General features: G+C 40.1%; 1 protein-coding gene and 1 pseudogene across 1 annotated transcript; one reads left to right on the top strand and one right to left on the bottom strand.

The window, feature by feature from the left end:
- Positions 1–3,858: 3,858 nt before the first annotated feature.
- On the bottom strand, positions 3,859–7,674 carry LOC140679064 (uncharacterized; annotated as a pseudogene).
- A 1,251-nt stretch (positions 7,675–8,925) lies between these two features.
- Positions 8,926–23,512, top strand: LOC133612442 (myosin heavy chain, fast skeletal muscle-like). The gene is made up of 39 exons (XM_061969854.2): positions 8,926–9,132; positions 9,206–9,349; positions 9,440–9,596; positions 9,689–9,716; positions 9,788–9,902; positions 9,987–10,079; positions 10,165–10,228; positions 10,310–10,408; positions 10,505–10,608; positions 10,690–10,828; positions 10,948–11,066; positions 11,248–11,397; positions 11,487–11,657; positions 11,765–12,068; positions 12,161–12,225; positions 12,327–12,414; positions 12,520–12,637; positions 12,718–12,841; positions 13,002–13,142; positions 13,248–13,499; positions 13,588–13,830; positions 18,630–18,806; positions 18,918–19,063; positions 19,148–19,238; positions 19,336–19,725; positions 19,822–19,948; positions 20,040–20,158; positions 20,525–20,721; positions 20,925–21,108; positions 21,204–21,369; positions 21,494–21,618; positions 21,712–22,020; positions 22,082–22,285; positions 22,374–22,499; positions 22,581–22,751; positions 22,823–22,927; positions 23,009–23,104; positions 23,187–23,318; positions 23,492–23,512. The coding sequence occupies exons 1-39, from the start codon at positions 8,926–8,928 to the stop codon at positions 23,510–23,512; spliced, it is 5,811 nt and encodes a 1,936-aa protein (XP_061825838.1).
- Positions 23,513–24,876: the final 1,364 nt, after the last annotated feature.

Here is a 24,876-nt window from a genome sequence, read left to right as displayed (position 1 = left end):
GCCAGTCTGCCCCACAAGACAATAAAGAAAAACAAGGAACTTCTTTGGGAGAACTGGAATAATCGCTGGCGTAACCAAGTCAAAATATGTCACCAAAGTTTAAAATTCTAAAAGGCTCGTTTGCAAACAAAAAGTTATATCAACATAAAAATACCAGATGTAGCGATACCAACACCGATATTACTTAGCGATACAGATATTCCTTATCGATACCAGTAGTCATCTGTATTTTTATTGGTACTATATGTAATTAATGCAAAAAAAGATGTGATTTTTTTTTTTTTATGACAGCACAAGAGGGCAGCACGGTGGAAGAGAGGGGTTAGTGCATCTGCCTCACAATACGATGGTCCTGAGTAGTCCTGAGTTCAATCCCGGGCTCGGGATCTTTCTGTGTGGAGTTTGCATGTTCTCCTCGTGACTGCGTGGGTTCCCTCCAGGTACTACGGCTTCCTACCACCTCCAAAGACATGCACCTGGGGATAGGTTGACTGGCAACACCAAATTGGCCCTACTGTGTGAATGTGAGTGTGTGAACAGGTATAAAAGTAAGTGCATCTCTATCCTCCTTCAAAACCGCACAAAAGAGAGAGTGTCCGCCCTGAGATTGGTAGGTTGTGGGTTCAAACCCCGGCCGAGTCATACCAAATACTATAAAAAATGGGACCCTGCTTGGCACTCAGCATCAAGGGTTGGAATTGGGGGTTAAATCACCAAAAATGATTCCCGGCCGCGGCACCGCTGCTGCCCACTGCTGCCCACTGCTCCCCTCACCTCCCGGGGGGGATCAAGGGGATGGGTCAAAGGCAGAGGACAAATTTCACCACACCTAGTGTGTGTGTGACAATCATTGGTACTTTAACTTAACTTTAACTTTAACTTAAAACAACACCTCCAGGCAACTTCAACCCTTGACTAACACCCTCCCCCTTCCACAGCCTACCTCCCCGGATTGTAAATAACCAAATGTAAATAATCAAATGTATTTCTAATGTATATACTTGTTCTTATGCTTTCTGAACTCACTATGTTCTCTGCTCGCTGTACATATCCTATAAGTCAGACCTACACTGTTTCAATGCCCATTTCTCTGATGATGCAATTGTTGATGACTGAAGTATGCTTTTATCAACCAATACCCTCCTCATCCCACCCCCCGGATTGTAAATAATGTAAATAATTCAATGTATATACTCTGATGATTAACTTGTGTGATGACTGTATTATGATGATAGTATATATTTGTACCATGAATTGATTTACGTGGACCCCGACTTAAACAAGTTGAAAAACTTATTCGGGTGTTACCGTTTAGTGGTCAACTGTACGGAATATGTACTGTACTGTGCAATCTACTAATAAAAGTTTCAATCAATCAATTAATCAATCAATGTTGTCTGTCTATCTGTGTTGGCCCTGCGATGAGGTGGCGACTTGTCCAGGGTGTACCCCGCCTTCCGCCCGAATGCAGCTGAGATAGGCTCTAGCGACCCCCCAGCAACCCCAAAATGTACAAGCGGTAGAAAATGGATGGATGGATGGATGACAGCACAAGAGGTTGTACACCAACAACATAATGTAGCATCTCACAGCAGGAAAGTCTTTTATCATCACCTGCTTTTTAAGTACTAAACAAGTCAACTATGTTTGCAGTGCAAGGTGCAATGCCGTTGTTATGTCATCTTCTTGTAAAGACCTCACAGATCCATCAACACATCCATCCATCCATCTTCAACCACTTATCCGGAATCGGGTCACGGGAAAACAGCTCCAACAGAGACCCCCAGACTTCCCTCTCCAGAGCAACATTAGCAAATTCCTCCTGGGGAATCCCGAAGCGTTCCCAGGCCAGAGAGGAGAGGTATTCCCCCCATCTGGTCCTTGGCCTGCTGCGGGGTCTCCTCCCAGTGGGACGTGCAACGAGTACCTCCCTAGGGAGACGCCCGTGAGGTATCTGCGCGAGATGCCCGAACCACCGAAGATGGCTTCTTTCCAAGCGAAGGAGCAGCGGCTCTACTCCGAGTCTCTCTCGGGTGACTGAACTTCTCACCCTATCTCTAAGGGAGATACCAGCCATCCTTCTGAGGAAACTCATTTCGGCCGCTTGTATCCGCGATCTTATTCTTTCGGTCATGACCCACACTTCATGACCATAGGTGAGAGTAGGAATGGAGATAGCTCGGTAGACCGAGAGCTTTGCCTTCTGGCGCAGCTCTCGTTGCGTCACAACAGTGCGACAGAGAGACTGCAATACAGCCCCAGCTGCTCCGATTCTCCGGCTGATTTCCTTCTCCATCTTTCCCTCACTCGTGAACAAGACATGTTCACGAGTTCATTGGGTATGTGGGCTTGTATTAATCCTCAGGGAGTTGAACGCCCCTGCCTTACATAGTTCCGGGTCACCCTTGGGCAAGGTGTAGCACCCGAATGCCCCCCCATCAGGGTTACGATACCCCCCCATGAAAGAAACGAAGAGAAGATGCGTTACCCGGCCCGGAGGAAGCCCGGGGCCCTCCTCCGGAGCTAGGCCCGGAGGCAGGGCTCGTCAGCGAGCGCCTGGTGGCCGGGCTAGCCACGGAGCCCGGCCGGGCACCGCCCGAAGAAGCTACGTGGACACACCATCCTCTCCGCCACGTGGGCCCACCACCCGCAGTCGGAATCCATCAACACAGTTAATTACAATTACACTATTAATTCAAATTACACTCAGTTGATAATTATATTCATGTATGGCATTCATGTGCAGAGCACAGACCTTTTACATGATATATCCTATAAAATATATAATATACATCAATACAATCAATAGGCATTTTAGGTGGGTGTGCAGTTAAGCAAGGTGTGTCCTCAGATGGCAACGAGAGACCTGTCAGCGAATGCTAACTTGCTTCAGAGCAACTTTATGGATTATTATATTACTTATGAATCTGTATGCTGGGTGAATGACAAAATAGCAGCCAGGAGATAAAACTTCACAAACGTGTGAGGTGTATCCCGCCTTGCTGCGCAACACCTGGAATGCACACTCAAATCTGGAGGCAGTTGCACTACCTTACAAGTATAGGCCAGCAACATGGCCTCCACAATCCAGTGAGACAGCCCCTGTGTAGAAAGTGGTTTGTCTTTTTGAGGTGTGGCCTATCACACAAACCGTTGATCCACTCTTCTGAACTCCACTGTTCTTGCAATGCCCTAAGAGGGCACAACGAGTTAAGCTTCTGCTCCTCCACTGATGCAAATAGAGGAGAATGAAAGGCCCTCAACTCCACAGTGGAACATCTAAAAGATGAATCCACCACCTTAGGCACAAAAGCAGGGTTAGGCTACATGCAGACATTCGTCAGCCCAGAAGCAAATTGTAAACAAGCTGGGCTAATCGAAAAAGTGTGGAGGTCACTCACACGCTTTGCTGTAGTCAAAGCAAAGAGCAATACTGTGTTTGAAGAAACAAATCTAATTTCCACAGCATCAATTGGCTGGAATGGATGATGTGAAAGGGTCTTCGTCACCCCAGACAGTTAGCACGGGCGGACCAAGGTCCGAGAAACCGGGAGTTTACGACCTGCCCCTTTCAAAAAATGGCATATCAAAGAATGCTGCCCAACTGGCTTATCTCCAATGCCCACATGTCAAGCGGAGATGGCTGCCAAGTATACCTTAAATATGGAAAAACCCTTCCCCCCCATAAAATCCTGAAAGAAACACAACAGGTCCACCCTGAGCACTGAAAAGACATGATGTTCCTAGAAGTACACCATTCTTTAAAAACTCACTACATCTAGTTATACAAGAAACACGTGGAAACGGCTCTTGCACTCTGAATAGTGTCAATGACCTGATCAGGCAAACCTGCAGCAGTTAAATTCCACCTCTCAGGGACTAAGCCCAAAGTGCTACTCAATCCGGGTCCGGGTGTAGATCTCCCCTCCCGCCTGAGACCATAGATGTCTGTGAGCAGGAAGAGGCCAGGGTTCCCTGGGCGGAAGTTGAAAAATCTTGGCAATCCACAGTTTGGATGGCCATACGGGTGCGACAAAAATCAGTGATGGGCCCCGTTCCCTCATTCTGGCCAGAGTGGGGAATATTAAACTCAAGGGTGGGGAATCATACAGCAACACATCTGGCCAGGGATGTGCAAGAGCGTCTATCCCCATCGATGCATCCGCGTCTGACACGGATTTTGCGTTTGTCCACGAGGCGAAGAGTCTATGGCTGCCTGGCCGTATCTGCACCACATTTGATCCACCACCTGTGGATGCAGAGACCACTCCCCTTACAGAAGGTTTCCTCGTGACAGAAGATCCGCCCACTAGTTGAGCACTCCTGGAGCATGATTTGCCCTGAGGAACAGGAGCCTTGTGCTGCACCATAACAGCACTCGCTGTACCAGCCTGTGTAAGCGAAGCGAACGAGTGCCCCCCCTGGCGATTGATGTACGCCACCACAGTCGTGTTTTGTACCAGGACATGCCGACCCCTGAGATACAGCAGAAAGCGCTGCAGAGCCAAAAAAACGTGTCAAAGCTCGAATAAGTTTATGTGAAGCCGAGTTAGTTCCGGATTCCAAACACCATTCACAGTCCTGCCCAACAATGGTGCTCCCCAGCCCGGCAGGGACACGTCCATCGTCATGGTCACCCTTGATGACACTGTCCCTTGCGCGATGCCTGCTGCAATGTGAGCGGTCTTCCTCCACCGCCGGAAGGCTGTCACCACCCCCATTGTGACTTTCACTCTGCGTGAAAGATGGCGACGTGGAAACAGATGCAGTGCTGCAACCCAGCGCTGTGCCTTGGTGGGCAAATCTCAGAAACCTCCTGTGCGCGGGTTAGACCGCAATGTGGAAGTATGCATTTGACAGGTCGATTGTAGTGAACCAATTGTCCATTTGAATGGAGCGGCATAACACTTTGTGTGTCAACATTTGAACATTGTACCCTCGTAGGTGTCTGTTTAACCCCCGAAGATCCAAAATAGGCTAAACGGATGCTACTCCTTTCTTTGGAACAAGGAAGTAACAGGAGTAGAAGCGCTGATGCATCTCCTCTTTACTTTAAAAATCATTAATATGTCTTTGTATATGTCATATGTCAGTGACAATAAAACGTCAACAAATAAAGTACATTATACAAATTGGATGAAAGTTGTGTTTATGTTCATATTTCTGGGGAAGAGGGTCCACAACTTTCATCTGATTCTCTAAGTGGTTCATGATTATAAAAAAGGCCACTGGTCTGCTGTACGTACTATACTGTAAAAACTACATTATTTCAAATACATTTTCAATTTCAGGTTTTAAGTTTCATTAAAGGTCTACTGAAACCCACTACTACCGAACACGCAGTCTGATAGTTTATATATATCAATGATGGAATCTTAACATTGCAACACATGCCAATACGGCCGGGATAGCTTACTAAAGTGCAATTTTAAATTTCGCGCGAAATATCTTGCTGAAAACGTCTTGGTATGATGACGCCTGCGCGTGACGTCACAGATTGTAGAGGACATTTTGGGACAGCATGGTGGCCAGCTATTAAGTCGTCTGTTTTCATCGCAAAATTCCACGGTATTCTGGACATCTGTGTTGGTGAATCTTTTGCAATTTCTTCAATGAACAATGGAGACAGCAAAGAAGAAAGCTGTAGGTGGGAAGCGGTGTATTGCGGCAGGTGTTGTTCCGGATAACGCACCCCCGCCGTAGAATGCACCCCTTGACTGTTGTGCCGGATAACACAGCCGGTGTTTCATTGTTTACATTCCCGAAAGATGACAGTCAAGCTTTACCATTGGCCTGTGGAGAACTGGGACAACAGAGACTCTTACCAGGAGGACTTTGAGTTGGATTCGCAGACGCGGTACCGTGAGTACGCATGCAGCTGCGGCTTCCAAACATTTGATCGCTTGCCCGTACGTGCGTGCCGCTATGTGCATGTCACGTACGTAACTTTGGGGACTTTGGGGAAATATATGTGCTGTATGAACTTTGGGGAGGTGAACGGTACTTTGGGCTGTGGGATTGAGTGTTGTGCAGGTGTTTGAGTTGTATTGGCGGGTTATATGGGCGGAAGGGGGGAGGTATTTGTTATGCGGGATTCATTTGTGGCATATTAAATATAAGCCTGGTTGTGTTGTGGCTAATAGAGTATATATATGTCTTGTGTTTATTTACTGTTTTAGTCATTCCCAGCTGAATATCAGGTCCCACCCGCCTCTCACATCATCTTCCCTATCTGAATCGCTCCCACTGCCCTCTAGTCCTTCACTCTCACTTTCCTCATCCACAAATCTTTCATCCTCGCTCAAATTAATGGGGAAATTGTCGCTTTCTCGGTCCGAATCGCTTTTGCTGCTGGTGGCCATGATTGTAAACAATGTGCAGATGTGAGGAGCTCCACAACCTGTGACGTCACTCGCATATTGTCTGCTACTTCCGGTACAGGAAAGGCTTTTTTATCAGCGACTAAAAGTTGCGAACTTTATCGTCGATGTTCTCTACTAAAGCCTTTCAGCAAAAATATGGCAATATCGCGAAATGATCAAGTATGACACATAGAATGGACCTGCTATCCCCGTTTAAATAAGAAAATCGCATTACAGTAGGCCTTTATTCTTCCTTGTTATTGAAACAGTGCGATTGAAAATGAATTTGAAATTAAACAATATGTAACTTGTAACAATACTATTATCCTATTTTTTTAAATATCTGAGTGAATCTGAGTGATTGGTAGACTATAATTCATTTAATGTATAAATGACACTTACACGCGTAACAATTGATGTAAAGTATCTAAAAAGGCTAAACACCAAGAATTACCAATCCTTACTTATGTGGTTCTTAAAGTATGAAGCATTTAAATACCTGTTTTATGTCAGCCGTAAACACTAAACTGTGGAATGAATTCCATGTGACAGCCTGTGCAAACACTTTAGGTTTATGGTGACATCTTGATGTTGACGGCCTCTTTTTTTCTGGTATGGGGGTTATTATCATCTTTTATAAGTCCAGTGCGATTTCATAAGGCCGTTTTCTTAATTCTGTCAATTTTTGTTGAGGTCAATATCAATCTATAGGGTAATAAGTCGAAACCAATAAAACTGCCTAAAGCAATTGTAGTTCGATCTTATTAATAGTTAAATGCAGTAATGCAAATTACAAGTCTCTGTGAGTGAGCTTGTGGTCTGCAACAGTATTGCAAATTTGCAAAGCAGCCCAGCTGCCATTCAATGACAATTCAAAGAGTTCTTGGTAAAATAAAACCATTTGTTGATTATTTTTATTTAACATTATGTATATTGTTATTAGTGTTTCCCAAATTTGTTTTATACACATCTAAGTTTGTTGACATGTTCAATGAGTATTGATTCATGTCTTTGTAGGCAAGTGTGTCCTTTCTCTGTGCTGATTGCATTTAGTTATGGTAAATGCACAATTGAATACAGCCAAAATAACTGAAGCTTTACATTTACCCTTGAGAAATTATTGTATGTCATTGTACAGCATACAAGGCTAAGAGACTATATGACGCTTGAAAGGGAGTTCTTAATATGCCATTCAAGTTTGTAAGTGGTCTCCTAACTGTCTTTTTGAAGAAGCAGCAGCAACTGTCCTGAATCTCAAAACTTTAACCTCCATCACCTGACCTTTAACCTGCAACACAGCTTCACTTTTCATTCTGGAAACTCTAGTTACATTGACCCAGTGTAATTAGATAGAGTGCAGCATACCAAATAAAATCCACATGCATGCTTCACTTTTCCAATTTAAAAAAAGTTAATTTATTTTGTTTATTATGTTTGAATAGCAAATACATATTGGAAATTATGCAGAATACTTTGTTGTCTGTTATTTTTGTTTCCAATTTAGTGTAAACAGCGTCTGCCCAAGTGAATTAAACTGCAGAGTGAGGGATTTGCTAACAGTGACAGCCATCAATCAGTTACCTTGCACCAAACATCAACAAGAGTGGTTCCGCACAGGCACATCAAGTGTTTTAATCAAGTCTTGACGAACAACAATGAATTACGCAAACTCAAATAGACTGTCAGCATATCAGTGTTCCAAATGCCTACATCAATGGAAAAAGAAAACATGTTAAAATATAAACTGGACAATCACTGGTTAGGAAGACAAATCAGCTGCTCTGTTATATAAAAGCAATTAAATATAACAGACAGTGAACATGGATTTGCTGGAAGCATAAAATGTGCTACAGGGTATGGTAACTGTGAGTACTTCTAGATCTAAATCAATTACTGTATTGATTCATTTGAATACATCTCTGTTGTTAAAACAGACAGTTGAATTTTCCGCATGGAAAACTCCAAGTGCATGAAACTTACCGTATTTAGTATCTAGTCTCAGCTGTCATTGTAACCATGTTTGGCATGTTCAATTTTTAAATCAGCTTGGTAAGCAAACCAAACCAAATATAAGGAGTGGAGTTGGAGCTTCATGGTGTGTGGCAGTTAGCTGGTGACGTTCCTACTGGTGGTAAGGCATTCTTTAGCTTTGCATTATAACCTTTGTTCAGATTTCTTGGCATTTTTAACAATGTAAACATTGTTGTGTTGACAAAGAAAGTTACATTTGCTATATTTGCTACATTTACTAGACTAACTAAACCCTTTTTTTTTTTTAAACAGAATTGTGGAATACAATATACTTCTCACTGGCAGGAAAGGTAAGGTATATTTTACATTAAAATTATAGTGTTTGTAAAATACTATCAGGAAGACATTTTGTTTTATTTAAAAAAATGTAAATCATGGATTTTGATATTTGGGTTCTTCAGAATGCTGTGCACAGCTGGTACCAGATTGCTTTTACGGAGTTCCCTTCAAAGTTTGCCCATTGGCCCCGAAGGAGCCAAAATAATTGTCATGTTTCTCAATTGGTTCTTTGATCCAGACCTAAACCACCACCATGAGTACCGACGCAGAAATGGCCTTATATGGCAAAGCTAGCATCTACCTTCGTAAACCAGAGAAGGAGAGAATTGAGGCTCAGAGCAAACCATTCGATGCCAAGACAGCCTGCTATGTGGCTGATACCAAAGAACTGTACTTGAAGGGAACAATCATCAAGAAAGATGGTGACAAAGTCACTGTCAAAGTCCTGGACACTCAGCAGGTTGGAATATTCTTTATATTTTTCAGCTCAAAGGATGTGATCAATTCTTACTGTGACTAATGTCATCTTTTAGGAGACGACAGTTAAAGAAGATGACGTCACTCCGATGAACCCTCCCAAGTTCGACAAAATTGAGGACATGGCCATGATGACCCATCTCAATGAAGCCTCTGTCCTGTATAACCTCAAAGAGCGTTATGCAGCATGGATGATTTATGTACGGAAATAAGCCCACTGAGAAGTATAGTACAAACTTGTATGTATAGTTTTAAGACCTGTGGATGACTGTGTTACTGATGTCTATCAGACATACTCTGGGCTTTTCTGCGCAACTGTGAACCCCTACAAGTGGCTCCCCGTGTACGATGCGGAAGTTGTGGCTGCTTATAGAGGCAAGAAGCGTATGGAGGCTCCACCCCACATCTTCTCTGTCTCTGACAACGCATATCAATTCATGCTTACTGGTATGTAACAGGCTGAATAATATCAAGTTTCTACTTATCAAAATATTGCTGCTGCAGAAATACGCAATTGATGTACTTTTCTATTTTAACAGATAGAGAGAATCAGTCTGTCTTGATCACGTAAGTGTTTGTTTCTATTTAAATTAGTAACAAAAAAAACCATCTTTGAATTAGTTTGCCTTTATTTCCAGTGGAGAATCTGGTGCCGGAAAGACTGTGAACACCAAGCGTGTCATTCAGTACTTTGCCACAATCTCAGTTGGCGGCGATAAGAAAAAGGATGGTGCAGGATCAGCACAATTCAAGGTATGTAAAATTACAAAAAATGTAGGATATATTCTGAGAGAAAAACAAATAGTTTGTTGATCTTATTTCTAAACATAATTGCAGGGCTCACTTGAGGATCAGATTATTGCTGCCAATCCTCTTCTGGAAGCCTATGGTAATGCCAAAACTGTGAGGAATGACAACTCTTCTCGTTTTGTAAGTATAGCTACCTTTTGCTAGAGAATAACTATTTTACTCTTATCCAATGAATGACTGTTAAACAACCCTTTGTTTAAAACAGGGTAAATTCATTAGGATCCATTTTGGCACAACTGGCAAACTGGCCAGTGCTGATATTGAGACTTGTAAGTACAAAAAAAAAAAAACAGTAAATTTATGTTGCAGTCGAAGTGTGCTTGACTGTAATTTCCATACATTATTTGCAGATCTGCTGGAGAAGTCCAGAGTGTCATTCCAGCTTCCTGATGAGAGAGGCTACCACATCTTCTACCAGATGATGACCAACCACAAACCAGAACTGATTGGTATGGAGTGGAACAGTTTAATTGAATTTTAAAAAGTTACATCATTCAAATTTGTCCAGTGAAAAAGTTAGCTAATTATTACATTTGAATTTGCAGAACTGTCACTCATCACAACCAACCCCTACGACTTCCCTATGTGCAGCATGGGACAGATCACTGTGGCCAGTATTGATGACAAAGTAGAGCTGGAAGCCACCGATGTAAGTCAAAGTATCTTACAAATATATTCAGTTATATGAACCTATGTTGGTGTAATCTATAAATAACTTCATTGCACACAGAATGCCATTGATATCTTGGGCTTCAGTCATGAGGAAAAGATGAGCATCTACAAAATGACTGGTGCCGTCCTCCATCATGGTAACATGAAGTTCAAGCAGAAGCAGCGTGAAGAGCAGGCTGAGCCTGATGGCACAGAGGGTACATAAAAACAGTCATCTCAGTCAAAATTTGCATAAATAGAACAGGTGTAGCAAGTTACTGTGATCGGAAAACTATGGCAAGTTTATTTTAACAGTACTTTTTCCAAAACAATTTAGAAGCTGACAAAGTTGCCTACTTGTTGGGTCTGAACTCTGCTGACATGCTGAAGGCTCTGTGCTATCCCAGAGTGAAAGTTGGAAATGAGTATGTCACCAAGGGACAGACTGTAGCTCAGGTAAATATTACATGTTTGGTTAGGTATGTTTACTTACATGTAACAATACGTACATAATATGGTTTGAAATGAGGTCTGTAATGCAGGAAATGATGTGTAACTACCTATGTATAATTTTATTTCACATTAATTGTAATGTACAGTATGTGCCTCAATCAATCACTACATCTGTTTCATTCAGGTCAATAACTCAGTGACAGCCCTTGCCAAGTCCATCTATGAGAGGATGTTCTTGTGGATGGTCATCCGTATCAATCAGATGTTGGACACCAAACAGTCAAGGCAGCACTTCATCGGTGTGCTGGATATTGCTGGTTTTGAAATATTTGATGTAAGCTTCATTCTTAAAAAAATAGTAAACCATATTTTCGAACATTAGTCATGGTGATGGACTGGTGTAAACTACTTGTCTTCCTGTAGTTCAATAGCATGGAGCAGCTGTGCATTAACTTCACTAATGAGAAGTTGCAACAGTTCTTCAACCACCACATGTTTGTCCTGGAGCAAGATGAGTACAAGAAGGAGGGCATTATCTGGGAGTTCATTGACTTTGGCATGGACCTGGCTGCCTGCATTGAGCTGATTGAAAAGGTAAGTATTTGATTCAGAAACATATTTATATACATGTACAAACGTGTATATACATATATAAGGTGGAATGGTGTACTTAAAATGTGTATGTGTACTTATTATTTAAGCCCATGGGTATCTTCTCCATCCTTGAAGAGGAGTGCATGTTCCCCAAGGCCACTGATACATCCTTCAAGAACAAGCTGTATGATCAGCATCTTGGCAAAAACAAAGCCTTTGAAAAGCCAAAACCCGCAAAGGGCAAAGCTGAGGCCCACTTCTCCCTGGTGCACTATGCTGGCACAGTGAACTACAACATCGGTGGCTGGCTGGACAAGAACAAGGATCCACTGAATGATTCTGTTGTGCAGCTGTACCAGAAGTCTCCAGTAAAACTTCTGGCTTACCTGTATCCTCCTGCTCCTGCTGAGGGTATGCTAATATTCGAGTGTAATAAGGTTTCGTATGCCGACAACAAAAGCGACATTTTTTGTAATGCTTTATCTTAATCAAATTATAAATAGATACAAGCAAGAAGGGAGGCAAGAAAAAGGGTGGTTCTATGCAGACTGTGTCCTCACAGTTTAGGGTAAGGTCTAGTTTTCATACAGTAGATCTGGTATGATTTCCAATTTCATTGTGCAATACTTGTTACATTGTGTAACAATATTACCTGATTGTGACTTTAAGGAGAACTTGGGCAAACTGATGACCAACTTGAGAAGCACTCATCCTCACTTTGTGCGTTGTCTGATTCCTAATGAGTCAAAGACTCCAGGTAATAAAATCAATAAAATATTAGTTGTGAGATAAAAAAGATTTAAATTGATGTTATAAAATTCTGAAAGTTGATCAAAAATAATGTTGCTGTGCTTTACATCAGGTCTGATGGAGAACTTCCTGGTCATCCATCAGCTAAGGTGTAACGGTGTGCTGGAGGGTATCAGAATCTGCAGGAAAGGTTTCCCCAGCAGAATCCTCTACGGTGACTTTAAGCAGAGGTATATTCAAAATACTTTTCATCATCATTATAAATCATCTATGACTACTAATAATATCCACTGACTCATTCCCTTAAAAGGTACAAGGTACTGAATGCCAGTGTCATCCCTGAGGGACAGTTCATTGACAACAAGAAGGCTGCAGAGAAGCTGCTTGGTTCAATTGATATTGACCATGACCAGTATAGATTTGGTCACACCAAGGTAAACAGATTATTAAGTTTAAATTTCAATGTGTTATGTGATTAGTTGTTTTCTAAAGATTGATTGTATTCTAAAGGGTTCAAACCACAAATATGTGTTGACTTTTCATTGATGTTGGGTGGATGAACACCTGCTGAACTGTACTTTTCAATCTGGTCAGGTCTTCTTCAAAGCAGGTCTGCTGGGTACCCTTGAGGAACTGAGAGATGAAAAGCTGGCAACTCTGGTCACAATGACTCAGGCCCTTTGCCGTGGTTATGTCATGAGAAAGGAGTTTGTGAAGATGATGGAAAGGAGGCATGTTGAAAATCCTGAAAACACAATCAGTATCAAAATAAAATAGTAAATTAGTCGAATGATTTAAAATACACAGTGTCCATAACTAAACATTTATATCCACAGAGAGGCCATCTTTACCATCCAGTACAACGTGCGCTCATTCATGAATGTCAAACATTGGCCATGGATGAAGGTGTACTACAAGATTAAGCCTCTGCTGAAGAGTGCTGAAACTGAAAAAGAGCTAGCCCAGATGAAGGAGAACTATGAGAAGATGACCACTGACTTGGCTACGGCGCTTGCTAAGAAGAAAGAAATTGAAGAGAAGATGGTGTCTCTTCTGCAGGAGAAGAATGATCTGCAACTGCAAGTGGCATCTGTGAGTACATACCAATTCACAGATAAAAATGTTTGTTCTTATCTACAGAAAATTGTGTGTTGACCTATTTTTATCCAACATGAAACAGGAGTCTGAGAATCTGTCAGACGCTGAAGAGAGATGCGAGGGTCTAATCAAGAGTAAAATTCAGCAAGAAGCAAAACTCAAAGAGACAACTGAGAGGCTGGAAGATGAGGAGGAAATTAATGCTGAGCTTACTGCAAAGAAGAGAAAACTAGAAGATGAATGCTCTGAGCTCAAGAAAGATATTGATGACCTGGAGCTTACCTTGGCCAAAGTGGAGAAGGAGAAACATGCCACTGAGAACAAGGTAAGGAATTATCATTTTTTGTGGCCAGATGTTAACATGCAGTACACTTATCATGAACATGAATATCATATTAATTTGGGATTCTTGTAAATGTAAATGTGAATGAGCTATCCTGTCCAGGGTGGAATGATTTTACAACATAAATCATCAATGGTTGTTGCACATGTTTGACAATTTATAATCCGCACAGGGTCAGAAATATACACACAGATTCATATATATAAATGTCCCTTTGCAAGTTTCACCTCAACCAGAGGTTTTTTAAAAGGAAAAATCGGTAGATTTAATTGGGTAAGTTTCCTATCCAAATCAGGTTATGGTCAGGGTTTTGGAAAGGCCTGTGGGAAACTATTAAACTTCAGTTAAAGTAGGGGCTTTGGTGAAATGTTATTACAAATACAAGTACAGGGCTAAAAACAAACTCAAAACAAAGTAAAACAAAAAGTAACTGATTTAAAATAAAAAAGCAAATGATCTAAAATATAAATAGAGTAAATATACAACACACAAAATAAGCATGCCTTTATTAATCAATGTGGAAGAAAACGCTAGAGGTTTTTGCTGTGAAATATGTTACGAAATATTGATTAGTTTTAGGCAAAAATATCAGGGTTTCATAGTATCTCAGTATTGTAATTACAGCTCTCATATTTACTATTTTAAAAATGTCTTTATTTTTATATAAATAACGTTTTTTTTAGCTAAACAGTATTTTTTAAACAATATAAAAGAACATGACGAAAGTCAAGTGTATCTATATAAAACAAACAACAAAAAACACCTGCATTCCTTTTAAATAATGCATGCAGCCTACTGTTGCAAAATCTGCGACTCAAGTGACAACAACTTAAATATTTTCTTGTTACAAAAACTCAATTTATTTGATGACTTATGATTACATTTTCTGCCTCAATTGTAACTTTATTTTAGCGTGAAAGTAAAACATAACATTATGTCTGTGCTTCTAGTCTTACTCAAAGCGCCAATATCAGACGTGTAACAGTTGTATCGTACCATATACACATGGCAGCAAAACAGCACCATAGCATGATGAGTACCACCACCATGCTTGGTATTTAGGACAGGTATTTTAGGTTTGAAAACATTACCTTGATTATTCCAAATATACTTTTTGTCAGTGCTGTCAAGCGATTAAAAACAAAAATGAATCAATTATGACCTGTAATTAATGAATCTGATTAAGGTCTAATTTTAATCTCTCCTAAATGCTCAATTCTAAGAAAAAAAAAAAGAATTACATTATTATAAAAATAGATACCCAGCCAAAATAAGTGGCTTCATGAAGTCATTGGATTTTAACAGGCATACAGCAAACAGCCATTTACTAAAACAAAACATCACGTTAATGTAAAATACTGAAGGAAACACATCAAAAAACAGTGGAAAAAAATATTTTTTGAGTAATACAAAAACAAGTATTGAATGTTGGACTTTTCATTGAACTGCTTTTTGTCTGCCTCAGCTAATATAAAATAAACAAAACAGACCCATCAGTTACATTGCTGTAGGTTAAAGTGGAACACCAAAAACTTACTGTTCATCATTACAAAATGATGGGGTGCAGGGGACATATAATTGTTTTAGGTTTTTCTTTGGGGAGGCGAATTACTTTTCATAGGCTCTGAGTTATATGTACCGGTATGCTGATTTGGAGTGTTCATACACAGGGTGTTCTCCTCCAGTTCAGTTTGGCAAAGAGCTAATGCTATGTTATTACTGTCTTGCTAAATTGCTAACATCCTCGCTGCTAACGTTAGCTGTGGTTTCAGTGTGATTGGCTGGTTGTGCTACTTTGGTAGTAAACAAAACCTATTGAGCCCAGATCGACATAAGACTGTAATTAATAAATTGCAATTAGCACAATCATTTGACAACCCTACTTTCTGTTATTGTAGCCAAATAGAAGATTCCTACTTCAGCTTGTACATGTGGGCAGTTACACATTTCAGAGTAACCTGCTTAGTGGCCTTGTGGTTAAAGTGTTTGCCCTGAGATCGGTAGGTCGTGAGTTCAAACCCCGGCCGAGTCATACCAAAGACTATAAAAATGGGACCCATTACCTCCCTGCTTGGCACTCAGCATCAAGGGTTGGAATTGGGGGTTAAATCACCAAATGATTCCCGAGTGTGGCCACTGCTGCTGCTCACTGCTCCCCTCACCCCCCAGGGGGTGGAACAAGGGGATGGGTCAAATGCAGAGTAATTTCACCACACATCAGTGGCACTTTACCTTTAATGTTCACGCAAATTCCAGTTAATTTCAGGCTTGAGCCTTGGTGGGTATTGCCATTTGGGAAATGACAACTTATCATACCAGGAACCTCAAACTATCATATTTTGAGGAAGATTTCCATAAATATCCGATTTGATGTTGGACCATCTGCTACAGTAAAACATTACAACAGACAACATTTTGTAAAGGTTAAAATGCATATTATCTTTTTCTTTTCTCCATTTAAAACACTTTCTTGTGATCGACATAGCATGTACCGTATTTTTCGGAGTATAAGTCGCACCGGCCGAAAATGCATAATAAAGAAGGAAAAAAACATATATAAGTCACACTGGAGTATAAGTCGCATTTTTGGGGGAAATTTATTTGATAAAACCCAACACCAAGAATAGACATTTGAAAGGTAATTTAAAATAAATAAAGAATAGTGAACAACAGGCTGAATAAGTGTACGTTATATGAGGCATAAATAACCAACTGAGAACGTGCCTGGTATGTTAACGTAACATATTATGGTAAGAGTCATTCAAATAACTATAACACATATAACATGCTATACGTTTACCAAACAATCTGTCACTCCTAATCGCTAAATCCCATGAAATCTTATACGTCTAGTCTCTTACGTGAATGAGCTAAATAATATTATTTGATATTTTACGGTAATGTGTTAATAGTTTCACACATAAGTCGCTCCTGAGTATAAGTCGCACCCCCGACCAAACTATGAAAAAAAAACTGCGACTTATAGTCCGAAAAATACGGTAATGGTGGTTGTTTGATCAAACTGTTGGATACATTGTTTTTTACAGACCATCTCTGTCTCCGTGATTTGATTTAAACAAAAACAGATACATAGGTAAGAAAAGTTGGTTTTGTAAATTAAGTCACTTTCAAGTGGATTAAGCAAAGAAATCAAACAATGTACTAATATGATCCACTTCAAGAAACTCTTCAAACTCAATGTGTTTACAAAGTAGCCTACAAAGAATAAGAACCATGACAAACATTCTGAATATATCTCATCCATCCATTCATTTTCAAGATCAATCTTACTCATCTCCCCATATGAAATATAACTAACTTATTTCACCAATTATTATTTATTTATTTGTATTGTTATTACTTATGGAGTATATTGTGAATAAATTGAGAATAGGAAGTGAACAAAAGTTTTAGCAACTGCTATGTAAAGGAAAAGAGGTTGGATTAAATAAGCTCTGCTTCTTCCTACTCCTTTTTGAACATGTTGAATAGAGAAACTGAAAATTGTGATGTATCATGTTGTATGCATGCATGTTCGAAATAAACTCAAACTCAACTCAACTCAAAGTAAACTCGCAGCTACTGGCAGAACAGCACCCCCACTTGGCTGTAAAAAGACATGTGAGACAATGCACAATACCTGGAGCAATGCAGGTTGAATGCTGTTTGTGTTTGCTAATTGCCATGTATTAAAAGGGGTAAAATTGTCGTACACTATGTGATTTTTCATCGTACATAGGATGAAATTATTTTACCAATCCAATAATTATTGTACGCTTGGCAACACTGCTTGGTGATTATGAAGCTGTTCCTTAACATCCCAATTAATTTCCTTTCATCTGAGTGTGACCGTTTTGGTCTATTTCCAGACAGTGGCGTAGTTGGAACACATTCACTTGCCTTATCCACATACAATTGTTTGAACTGATCTTAGAATCTACGTTTTTATTGAACTGTCCAAAAGGTACAACACATTAAATCCATATTTGTCTTTGTTTTATCTTCACTGACCTTGGAGACTTTTATCAATCTAAGTATTGGTCCATTAAATTAGTGTTGTCAATAAATCCTATAAAGAAACCACTGCAGTTAATCATGATCTCTAACTGAATAATAATTGTAGAACGTTCTGCAGCATGCACTCATTAAAATATTTAGGTGAATGTTCCGAAAAAGGTACAAGCGACAGAAAACGGATGGATGGAGATGTATTTATGTTTATGATTATTAATATTAATATTATTATACTTTAGCTGTTATACTTTTGGGGCGGTATAGCTCGGTTGGTAGAGCGGCCGTGCCAGTAACTTGAGGGTTGCAGGTTCGAGCCCCGCTTCCGCCATCCTAGTTATTGCCGTTGTGTCCTTGGGCAAGACACTTTACCCACCTGCTCCCAGTGCCACCCACACTGGTTTAAATGTAACTTAGATATTGGGTTTCACTATGTAAAGCGCTTTGAGTCACTAGAGAAAGGCGCTATATAAATGTAATTCACTTCACTTCACTTCACTGACTACAACATCCGTAAAATCCTAAATATGTATAAAATTGTGCACTCAATTATTTTTGGGAAAAATTATTGAAGATGTATGTTGAACAATCATTACCATTTGGAAAAAAATGGTTCAAATTATTCTTTAAAAGCCCCAAATAAAAATGACATTCATGCTCATAATGAGTGCTTGTAAGACCATGAATATAAGTTACCTGTATATTTACAGAAAAGCTCACATTATAACATGTGCATTTTGAAAATAAAAATAAAAATATTTCCATTATAGGTGAAGAACCTGACTGAGGAGATGGCTTCTCAGGATGAGAGCATTGCTAAACTGACCAAGGAGAAGAAAGCCCTTCAGGAAGCTCACCAGCAGACTCTTGATGACCTGCAGGCTGAGGAAGATAAGGTCAACACTTTGACCAAGGCCAAGACCAAGCTGGAGCAGCAAGTGGATGATGTAAGAGTTATATAGGTTATTAAGTGACGTTATTAAGTTATACAGTTATCTGTAGTATAAAAATAAAATGTGGTTTGAATGTCATAATGACTGAATAATTTTACTGTACAGCTTGAGGGATCTCTGGAACAAGAGAAGAAGCTCCGTATGGACCTGGAGAGGGCCAAGAGAAAATTTGAGGGTGACTTGAAACTGGCACAAGAAACCTTAATGGATCTTGAGAATGACAAACAGCAGTCTGAGGAGAAACTTAAGAAGTAAAAACAATATACTTAAATATGATTCTTGACATGTAATAAACTTGAACCATTTTACATATTCACACTTTGCCATTTTTACAGGAAAGACTTTGAAATTAGTCAGCTACTTAGCAAAATCGAGGATGAGCAGTCAATGGGTGCTCAATGCCAGAAGAAGATCAAAGAACTTCAGGTGAGTTTTTCTGTCTTGTTTAATATATGATTGTTGTATATATGCTTTATATTACATTTTAAAAGATAAAAAGTACACCGGTAACATGTCTCAATAGGCCCGCATTGAGGAACTAGAGGAGGAGATTGAGGCTGAGCGTGCTGCTCGTGCCAAAGTTGAGAAGCAGAGAGCTGATCTCTCCAGGGAACTTGAAGAGATCAGTGAAAGGCTGGAGGAGGCTGGAGGTGCCACCGCTGCTCAGATTGAGATGAACAAGAAACGCGAGGCTGAGTTCCAGAAGCTGCGCCGTGACCTTGAGGAGTCCACCTTGCAGCATGAGGCCACTGCTGCCGCTCTGCGAAAGAAGCAGGCTGACAGTGTTGCTGAGCTGGGTGAGCAGATTGACAACCTCCAGCGTGTCAAGCAGAAGCTTGAGAAGGAAAAGAGTGAATACAAGATGGAGATTGATGATCTCTCCAGCAACATGGAGGCCATTGCTAAAGCAAAGGTGCATAAACATGTTACATTGTCTTCAAACAAATGCTTTAATACTGTAAAATATGTAAAAACCGACCAATGATTTCCATAACTATTTGCACACTAGGGTAATCTTGAAAAGATGTGCCGTACTCTTGAGGACCAATTTAGTGAACTGAAGACCAAGTATGATGAAAATATTCGTCAGCTCAATGACCACAGTTCACAGAAAGCTCGTCTTTTGACAGAAAATGGTAGGCATAAGCCAACTTTAGATTACAATGATTTCCTGCTTTTAGATGTAAAACTGAACACACACTAACGTGATGATGATGTCCAAAAAAGGTGAGTTTGGCCGTCAAATTGAAGAGAAGGAAGCTCTTGTCTCACAGCTGACCAGAGGCAAACAAGCCTACACACAACAGATTGAGGAACTGAAGAGACAGATTGAAGAGGAGGTCAAGGTGAGTTCTAATGAATAAATATTACAGTACCCAGTAGTTAACATGTTGTAATGCAGTCAGGAGACCATAAATTTGATTAAACGCCATGTCATCGTTTTGTGCAATCTGCATGTTCTCCCTGTGCATGTGTTGTTTGTGTACTCCGGCTTCTTGACACTTTCCGAAAAAGGCACGTTAAGCTTATTAGAGACTCTCAATTGTTCATAGGTGTGACAGTGAGTGTGAATGCTTGTTTGTCTATACGTGCCCTGTGACTGACAGGTGACCAGTTCAGGGTGTGCCCCACAGCTCGCCCTTTGTCAGCAAGTCAACAAGTGGTATTGGAAATTAATGAATGAATGTTGAAAAACATATGTATTTTACAAGGCAAAGAATGCTCTTGCCCATGGACTTCAATCAGCACGCCATGACTGTGATCTGCTGAGGGAGCAGTTTGAGGAAGAGCAGGAGGCTAAGGCTGAGCTTCAGCGTGGTATGTCCAAAGCAAACAGTGAGGTGGCTCAGTGGAGAAGTAAATATGAAACTGATGCCATCCAGCGAACTGAGGAGCTTGAGGAAGCCAAGTGAGTACATTCAATTACATGTCTATAGATTAAGGTTTTGACATCAATAGCTAGCTGTTTTTTTAATACGTATTTGTTTCATCATATTCATATGAGCCCTGCTTTAACAGGGTTATTAACATTATTATACATGCCCCTAGATGCAGATATGTATGCATAAATGGGATTTGAGAATGCTAATTAAGAAACATGTTTATAAACAGGAAAAAGTTGGCACAGCGCCTTCAGGAGGCTGAGGAACAGGTTGAGGCTGTAAACTCCAAGTGTGCTTCTCTGGAGAAAACCAAACAGAGGCTCCAGAGTGAGGTGGAGGACCTCATGGTTGATGTGGAGAGGGCTAATGGGCTTGCTGCCAACCTTGACAAAAAGCAGAGGAACTTTGATAAGGTAAAACTTTATATTTTGTGCTATCAAGACATATTAAAAGTCAGATAAATACTATATGTATTGATCAAAATATATTGTAAAAATGGCTCAACTAGGTGTTGGCAGAGTGGAAGCAGAAGTTTGAGGAGGGACAAGCAGAGCTCGAGGGAGCTCAGAAAGAGGCTCGTTCTCTTGGCACTGAGGTGTTCAAGATGAAGAACTCTTATGAGGAAGCTCTGGATCACCTGGAGACCATGAAGCGTGAAAACAAGAACCTGCAGCGTAAGTTTTTCATATACAAACATAGTTTGGCATCTTTCAATAGATTCAACATGTGATCTACACTATGTGTTTCAATAAATATTTATCATTCTTCATTTGAAATACTTTTCTTATCTTTCTGCAGAGGAGATTTCCGATCTGACCGAACAGATCGGTGAAACGGGGAAGAGCATTCACGAGCTCGAAAAGGCCAAGAAACAGGTGGAGACAGAGAAGTCAGAGATTCAAACAGCTCTTGAAGAAGCTGAGGTGATTGAAACTAATATACTGGGACTCTAGATGACATACATCAATTCTTATATCTCAGTACAAAGACTAATATATCATTCTCAATGGCAATAGGGAACTCTGGAACATGAAGAGTCTAAGATCGTGCGTGTCCAGTTGGAACTCAACCAGATTAAAGGAGAAGTGGACAGGAAGCTCGCCGAGAAAGATGAGGAAATAGAGCAGTTTAAGAGGAACAGCCAAAGGGTGATTGAGTCCATGCAGAGCACTCTGGATTCTGAGGTCAGGAGCAGAAATGATGCCCTGAGAATCAAGAAGAAGATGGAAGGCGACCTGAATGAGATGGAGATTCAGCTGAGCCACGCCAATCGACAGGCTGCTGAGTCTCAGAAGCAGCTGAGGATCGTACAGGGACAGCTGAAGGTATTGAGCTATATCTCACACTGTGGTGACTGGTCCTTAATGTTGTGTCGATTTTAACCAGGATGCACAGCTGCACCTTGATGATGCCGTCAGAGCCCAGGATGATCTAAAAGAACAGGCCGCTATGGTGGACCGCAGGAATGGTCTCATGGTTGCTGAAATTGAGGAACTTAGAGCTGCTCTGGAACAAACAGAGAGAAGCCGTAAAGTTGCTGAGCAGGAGCTGGTGGATGCATCTGAGCGTGTTGGACTCCTGCACTCTCAGGTAAATAGTTATTTAATAATTTAAGACAACAATCAGCTTTGTTATCACTAGACTGTACACTGAAAATATAAATATTTTGATATCTTAGAACACAAGTCTGATAAACACAAAGAAGAAGCTTGAGTCCGACCTGGTCCAGATCCAGGGTGAAGTGGATGACACAGTTCAGGAAGCAAGAAATGCAGAAGAGAAAGCCAAGAAGGCCATCACTGATGTACTTTTGTTTTTTCTTCATAATGTTTTCCTCACTTCTCTTCTAAATAATTTCCTAAAACAATGAATTTCGTCCTTCTAGGCCGCAATGATGGCTGAGGAGCTGAAAAAGGAACAGGACACCAGCGCTCATCTGGAGAGAATGAAGAAGAATCTGGAGGTTGCTGTCAAAGACCTGCAACACCGTCTGGATGAGGCTGAGAATCTGGCCATGAAGGGTGGCAAGAAGCAGCTCCAGAAACTTGAGTCCAGAGTAAGATAGTTATGTCGAGAAAAAATGCTATAAGAGAGTATACCTGTTGCATAACACATTATTTTGTCCAGGTGCGTGAGCTTGAGGTAGAGGTTGAGGCAGAGCAGAGACGTGGTGCTGATGCTGTTAAGGGTGTCCGCAAATATGAGAGGAGGGTGAAGGAGCTCACTTACCAGGTGATTATTACCATTAGCATCCAAAAAAGTGGCCTTAAATTGATATGTACTTACATTTGCAAACACATATTTCTATTACAGACTGAAGAGGACAAGAAAAATGTAAGCAGGCTGCAGGATCTGGTTGATAAGTTGCAGCTCAAGGTGAAGGCCTACAAGAGGCAGGCTGAGGAAGCGGTAAGGAAAAAATCTCGAGTGCAAAAAGTTACACTATTTATCCAAATGTATTTTTAACTGGATGTTGTGTCTCACTTTGCAGGATGAGCAGGCTAATGCTAACTTGTCCAAGTGCAGGAAGGTCCAGAATGAGCTGGAGGAGGCTGAGGAACGTGCTGATATTGCAGAGTCTCAGGTCAACAAACTGAGAGCCAAAAGCCGTGACTCTGGCAAGGTAATTATCAGTATGGCAACTAAATTAGATGTAATGTAAAAGTATACTATTGATATAATTTCTGTTAAAGTAGATATTTTGGCACATAATCTCTTATTTAGTTTTCAATCAGTTGGAAATAAGCCTTTTTTCCCCCCCGAAATTAGTAAATACATTATTTACTCTGTTTACAGGGAAAAGAAGCTGCTGAATAAAGCACACTGTGTTTTATTGTGATCAATCACGATTGAAAATAAAAGTTGAGATCTGCTCTTAAACTTCTGTCTATTGCTTTTATATTTATACATGCTATTTTGTTTTACCACCAAAATATTTCTACAATTTACTTTGTCGACAGAACTACACAAGGTATTCATATGACCGTGACATCTAAGTTATAAGCAAACCCAGCGTCAAATATCAGGTTAAACAATACTATTGTACCTCAGGAGAAACTGCAGAAACAAAATGGATTTAATTTATATTTGGATAACAAATACTGATGGGGTAAAAATAGCATCCGTAATGAACTTTACTTTTTTTGTAAATGACAGACAGCACAATATTCATTATGCACTCAGTTTGGTATCATGGGTTGTCTGTTACATTATGCTTAGAAAGCATTCAGCTGCACTTCTCTACATTATTGAATCATATTTGATAAATGTCAAATAAAAACCTCACTATATCATATCTCCCTCAGTCATATTATAGACAATCACACCACAGAGACTTGAATCGTCCACATCGCATTATAAGGAACACAATTCAATAAAATGATCTATAAAATCCATCAAAAGAACAAAATAACATTTAATTTAGTTAACTTTAAACTTAACTGAAGATGTTAACATGTACCAAAGAAAATTCAAAACAACACCAAAATGACAGGTACTTCTAAAAATTATATTCAATGGACAGTCAAATGATAAAAATATTCAGGGTTTGTTCATGTGCAAAATGATCGAATTACTTTTTAACAACAGTGTTGCATGTGAAGCCAAAAAGGCACATGCAGCTATGTCTGCAGATTCGTTATACGTGTTAATGGCTTGATATGCGTGTGAATGCCAGAGACATATCTGTTACACAGAATTACAAATAACTGACATGTCCTTTGTAAGTCAAAATAAACTTCTAACAGAGTTACCGATACAATATTCACTTTTTTTCTTCTAGTAATCTATTATAAAACATTTGCTTTTGAATTTTTTTTTAAATTATTTTGTGAGAATCCTCTACTTGATTTGACTCATGGTTAATTAGATCAACTTTTTCAAATAGAATTAAAGTTCAAATTCTGAACTACTATCAAAATGCATCTATGGAATATATATCTCATACAGTACTTGGGATCTGTTGTTGTCAATGGTAATCTGATTATTTAGGTGAATGGTCCCGCGACAAATGTTCTAAGTCATGTAAGCATCAGCTGTCCTGCTGGTAATATTTGTCATGTGTCTCAAATTTAATTTCCGCTTAGTCAGCAAAGCGTGTTCATACACAAAAGAAGGATGAACATGTGGGGTGAATTGTAAATGCTAATGATTTGATTGTTGGCACAAAAAAAAACCCTCAT

This window comes from Nerophis lumbriciformis, linkage group LG10 (genome assembly GCF_033978685.3).
Source record: "Nerophis lumbriciformis linkage group LG10, RoL_Nlum_v2.1, whole genome shotgun sequence".
NCBI lineage: Eukaryota > Metazoa > Chordata > Actinopteri > Syngnathiformes > Syngnathidae > Nerophis > Nerophis lumbriciformis.
Note: the sequence above shows the minus strand (reverse complement) of the source record. Positions and strands in the feature narration are given on the sequence as shown.